This window comes from Periplaneta americana, chromosome 8 (genome assembly GCF_040183065.1).
Source record: "Periplaneta americana isolate PAMFEO1 chromosome 8, P.americana_PAMFEO1_priV1, whole genome shotgun sequence".
Classification (NCBI taxonomy): Eukaryota; Metazoa; Arthropoda; class Insecta; order Blattodea; family Blattidae; genus Periplaneta; species Periplaneta americana.
This window is the reverse complement of record NC_091124.1, coordinates 170,496,857-170,502,566: the sequence shown is the minus strand read 5'-3', so window position 1 is coordinate 170,502,566 and position 5,710 is coordinate 170,496,857. Positions and strand designations below refer to the sequence as shown.

Sequence of the window (5,710 nt, the reverse complement as noted above, 5' to 3'; positions counted from 1 at the left end):
AATTTTTCCTGACACGTTTTTAACTGCTCAAATAATGGTACCACTTATTGAAAACTAGTGGAATTTTTCCAATTTGTGTCAATTTTTAATGTCTTTGGTTCTGACTTATTCCGTGATTGGAAAGTTTGCTTACATGGTCATATAATCATAGGCCGAATATCTTTGAACGCCAGTGTACATGTGATGCTATCAACACTGTACCTACTTTCTTCTCAGAAGAGACTCAACAGTTATTTAATATCCTTAGTTTTCTCTTGAAGTCAGGACCAAAACAATGTGACTGGTTCAAAAACCGAGTCGACCAATTAATCTTAGATACTATATACATATTAAACAAATTATTGAATTGGTCCTGACTACAAAGAGAAAAATTACAATCATTCAACACATATTTTTTCATCACAGTCCTCAAATTTTTACAATGACAGTTTGCTTTGAAATGTCTGCAGAATGAATTCTCCCATTCTCGGAACTGAGTGAAAACTTCGTTTCTGGGCAATGAAAGACTTCCAAAATCGTCATCAAATGCCTTGAAGTAAGTAAATATTTTATGGCTTTCACTCAGTTCTCTCTGGCTTTCTCCCAGAGTGAGAGTATTTTTACAGTGACTGCATTTATGTTTTTTGAGGAACCTTGAGCAAATGTACCCTGCAATGTAGTACACAGCATTATCGTCCTCAATACTTCCAGTATCACACTCCACATCCATTTCGACTATAGTATCAGGAGTTCAATCACTGATACAGTTTACATCTGTAACAGATGACGACTCCTGAACAGCCTTGTCACTAACAGAAATACTATTCAATTTCGTCAACACATACTCAACATCTTTTTCGCTGCTACTTCTGTGTGATAACTTGGAAAGAGATGTAATGAGTATGAGTCGAAGACCACTTTCAAGTTGTTGGACAGATGGATTTACATTGCACCCGTGCTGCTGTCTTATGGTAGCAAATGTATTCTCCAATGCATTCTGACTCAGAAATCGAGTCCTTAATTTAGGAATGTTGTACTCAGAACTAAGCTCATCGAACAAATTTAGCAAGCTCAGAATACTAATTCTCCAACCTTCAAGACAAGCTGGCTGACGTTTGCAACCCACGAATTCCAAGGACTGAATGTCATTCAAAGTTTTTTTCAAAAATTCTACGTGAACGGAGTCAGGAGTTATGGCAAATCTATATTTAAATTTATCTGTTTTCAGTTTCGTGCTGTTGAAAGTGCCAAACAGCTTGTCCATCATCTCAATGAAGTCGGCAGTATGCAGAGCACTGACAGGTAGCTTTCCCATTCCAACATATGCATGAATTGCAGTATGTACAGAATAGGAAAACACCTGTGTTGCCAGCTTAACCTTCATACGAGAAAACATTTTAGGGAAAACATGGTCCTTTGTCAGTTTAGGAACTAACTTAAGTTTTAACACATCATCATAGATAGTTCTAATATGTGACCAAGATACAGGTTTTTCCATGTAATGCAAATCATATCGCAATACGTTGTTCCTAATGGACTTCAAAAGGTGTGGTGGATCATACATGAAATGAATTTTATTCCCATTGACTTCAAAATACGGTCTTACTGCTGAAACCCCCAATTTAGATGCCAAACTTTGATTATTTGTACCTTGATCACATATTAAAACCTTAATGTGGAACCCGATTTTGTGAAGTTCACAAACACACAAATTGACAATGTTCAAGAGAGATGTAGCAGATATAGCATCATCAGATATCCAATAACCTATTACCTGTTTCCATCCCTTCTTAATCCCTTTAACCATTGCCATCAAACAATGGTTGCCTATTTTCATGGGATATCTTGCTATTCCATCGTCAGTAAAACCCTTAATCATATCAGATTTTGAGTCATAAAGCAACTGCTGACGTATGGCAATTTCATCAATGATCAGAGAACATACATTCTCTGATCTGTCAGACAGAGGCCCTGCAGCAAGTGACTTAAGAGTTGTCAAAACAGGCTGCATCAGACCTGGCTCAATGTCTATTTTGTTCTGATAACTTTGAAGTGTCTTGATACTGGGCAATAGGAAAAGTTTTTTCATAGAATTATACCCTTTAGGACTGTGATAAAATAATGACAAAGAAAAATCTTTCATGACGTCACTCCATCTATATCCATGTTTATGAATTTTTCTCATCTGCACCTGTGCTCGTATATCTTTTGAACAATTGTTGGCAGTTGAGATGATGTGGCCATTGGCTCCCTTCTCTTTCCAACTTGATCCGAAATTCTGTCTTCTTCGACTTGTTGCAATTTTTTCTCCAGTCTCTTCACCTTTGCTTTCAGAACTGCCATTTTTAGTTTGTTGCTCCTGGGTGAAGATGAGAAGTGAGGACTGGAGAAAAGTTTTCGTTTTGCAACACCAGGACCTAAAGATTACGAAATTATATATAGCAGATAGCTTTATTGATATTGTTCACAAAAGTACAAAACTTAATAATTTAACAAAAGATCTATATACAAATGTAGTTCTACATAATAAATATACAATTTCCTAAACTAATTAATCTATCGCAAATGACAATAATTTATTGGTTCAAACTTGCACTTACGTCTTGTTTTAGTGCATGTTTAAACCAATCGATTACGAAATTAACTACAGATTAATGTAATTGCTGGGAACTATTTTAAATAAAAAATGAAACGTGACAACACCTTTAGCCTTGTTAAGTTAATGTAGGCCTAACAAAAGGCATGCAAACTATGGATAGGCTATATAACATACTACAAAATTGACAATACATCAAAATGTGATCAATATTTACCAAGTTTGGAAGGAGGTGTAGCTGAAGCTGAAGGAAACTGTTCCATCATGGATGTATTCATGTCAGTATCTAAGGAAATAAATGATAAATTAAATTGAAGCAAGAATTGAACAGACTTTGTGCTGCATTCATTTCAAACTGCTCTTAACTATGCAAATTATAACTCATATAAATGTTAAGTAATAGTAACAATCCAAAAGTTTAATGCTGCAACAAATTTGATTGTGTTAATCTGAATTGTTCGTTGTAATGTAATATAAAATATTTTTTTGCTAAGGCTGAGCCATAGAGGACAACTGACACTAACAGAAAGGGATAATCAGCAGAGGTGTTGGGATATTAAAGAGAAGTCAGTAAGAGGGAATGATGGTGTACTTCGTGCCAGGGAGACTTGTCAGGATATCAGTTGCAATATCGATCGTCTGGTTCAAAAGTGCGACAACTCAAAAAAACAAGTTTTGAGATATCTTCAGTTGAAAGTTTCAAATAAATCCCCTAAAAAGGGACAGAGTTGTGGTTCATAACCACGACAAGAATTGAGTCAGTATTCAGGACGAGTATATCACGACCTTCCAGTTCATTATTAATAGATTTCGAAATGTAGTAATAATGAATTAATAAAGTCCATAGTTATAATTACTTCTAAAGCAGTTTATTTCGTTTTTATTCTTTTTGGTTGTAAATATGACTTATCTCAATATTGAATCGGAAAGAGCTCCGAAAGGGGCTTTCAGTAGTATAAATAACTAAAAAATGGCAATTTTTGAGTTGTCGCACTTTTGAACTGGACGATCGATATATAACAAGATAAACACCCTGCCCTGTAGTTAAGAGGATTTGTTATTATTCGCTACTGTAAAAGAATGAAGTATGAAAACTGCAGACATATGGCAGGGGGCAATTAACTTAAATGATTACTAGCATGTTACCAGGCTCACAAGACAGTATCGCTTACCTTCAGCTGTGGGAACCACATTGAATAGGAGCGATGGTTGCTGATAGCCCCTCAGCTGTTCACCAATCATACTGTTCCCTGTAATAATCACAAAAAAAAACGAAACATAATTAATTATGTATTTTGAAACATGTAATGTAAGAACAGCTGATGAGAATCTAAGGCATTCCTTGAAATCCATAAACTTGACTAAGTGGAATAATTACCTTGTTGGCATGCATCTTTATTCATCCCGGCATATGCCGTCGAAGCAGTAATCTTTGTAGCTGGAGTGCAGGAATTGTTTGAGGCATAGCTGCCAAGCCTGCAGCCTACTCAGTTGCAGCTTGTAAACCTATGAGACTACGCGTACCTGAAAATAAAGAAAAGAGTAATGAAATCGGAAATTTTAAACATGAATGACATAAAAACATTGCTAGTGTACTAATTACCTACAGCAGCTGCAGAATCAATCTTCGCCCTCCTAGCATACGTCCGCAAAGTCTTGTGATGCCTGAAAGTTGGGGTAGATCCCGGTGATAAGGTCGCTCGAGGCATAACTGGGCTAGATGGTGGGCTCCGGATTTTAGGGTTTGATGGCACCACCAATCCATTAGCATGAACAGTGGCCACTGCAGTTTGCTTAAGTATCACTTTTTGTGAAGAGCTATAATAGTCAGACTTAATGAAGTGGTCCATGCAGATTCTCAACCTGTGTGTGGCATCTGCGGCAACTCGATACCGGTCCTCTAGCCCACAAAATCGGAGCCACTTCCAACACCTAAAGCAATGGATTACAATTACTAATGAGATAAAGTAGAAGAAATATTGAATAGAAATCATGCAAAAATTGGGGAAAAAAATAACTTATCTGCTGCATTTGTGTTATTTTAAGAGATGTCTAATGCGCATCACTAGGTGGTGAGTGACCATAGGAAAACTGGTAGCAGCAACAGATATTAGGTACAAACTAAATTAAATATTAGGCCTAAGCTTATTATTATTATTATTATTATTATTATTATTATTATTATTATTATTATTATTATTATTATTACTACACATGATTGACAATTTCTCCAGAGTGGCTAACTACATCAAAGAAGGCATAATTTTATTTTCCATAACTGTGAGATGTTTATACTGCAAACCACGTAGTTTTAGTTTGCAGCCATGTGGCCTAATGCTACAATTCAGGTTTACGAGGTTTCATTTTCAGCCTTCTTGCTCTTTTTCGTCAATATTTCACATTTCATTACAGTTTGACTGAATTTCGGAACCATCTAAATTTATACTCCTACTATAATCCTAAATAAATTAGCAGAAATCAATGCACAGCTCGTCTAACCTACTTCACCAAAAAGTACATTGTTTTCAAGTGTAAGGTTTAGGCTACACAGGACACAATAATAATACTAAAGCTTACCTCATAGGTTCCTGAGGAAAATAGAAAAAATGCTTCCCTCCCACAGTATTAACAATCTTGCATCCAGGTGCTGAGCATTTTCCTCGAATCTTTTGCATCTTACTGGCATCCATCTTGCCTTCATAACGCTGTTAGCTGGTCATCGGCCAACGTTCTAACTACTTCGTATCGGAAAGTGGAGAACGCTGGTTCTCACGTAGTTCTATGATTTACCACCTACGATGTCGGGCGCTCATCACCTTATTTCAGAATACCGCATCTAGATCGTGCTGACCGCAGTTTCGCATCCTATTATATATTTATCAATGATAGTGTATTGAACATTTTGAAAATATTCCATGGAAATTGTTTGTAAGGAAATGAATTAACAAAGCAAGTACTGTTACATCATAAGCAAAAGATACGTGCCCATGTGTTGTAAAAATGTCAGCTCTATAGCTTCAGCAGATTTCGAGAAAATAATTTAATAATCTGATGATAGGAAGTTGCTCACGAATATCACCTTAAAAGCATAATGCGATAAAAGTTTTGTTATGTAATATTAGTTACACTTAAAAC

General features: G+C 36.0%; 1 protein-coding gene across 2 annotated transcripts; it reads right to left on the bottom strand.

Annotated features, from left to right (window-relative positions):
• Window positions 1–1,900: 1,900 nt before the first annotated feature.
• Window positions 1,901–4,164, bottom strand: LOC138704349 (uncharacterized). 2 transcript variants are annotated; one of them, XM_069832189.1, is made up of 4 exons: window positions 3,954–4,164; window positions 3,748–3,825; window positions 2,793–2,861; window positions 1,901–2,396 (listed from the first exon to the last, which is right to left on the bottom strand). In XM_069832189.1, exons 1-4 carry the CDS (start codon window positions 3,976–3,978, stop codon window positions 2,161–2,163), a joined length of 408 nt encoding a protein of 135 aa, XP_069688290.1. In that variant the 5' UTR covers window positions 3,979–4,164; the 3' UTR covers window positions 1,901–2,160. The 2 variants fall into 2 exon arrangements, with proteins under 2 accessions (XP_069688290.1, XP_069688291.1); XM_069832190.1 differs by lacking the exon at window positions 2,793–2,861.
• Between the last annotated feature and the right edge of the window lie 1,546 nt (window positions 4,165–5,710).

Excerpts from the sequence above, each read along its gene's own strand:
- LOC138704349 (XM_069832189.1), bottom strand. The coding sequence starts at position 3,978 with ATGAATAAAGATGCATGCCAACAAG. Across the intron at positions 3,826-3,953 it reads TAAAGATGCATGCCAACAAG|GGAACAGTATGATTGGTGAA; the intron begins GTAATTATTCCA and ends TGATTATTACAG. Across the intron at positions 2,397-2,792 it reads TACACCTCCTTCCAAACTTG|GTCCTGGTGTTGCAAAACGA; the intron begins GTAAATATTGAT and ends CGTAATCTTTAG.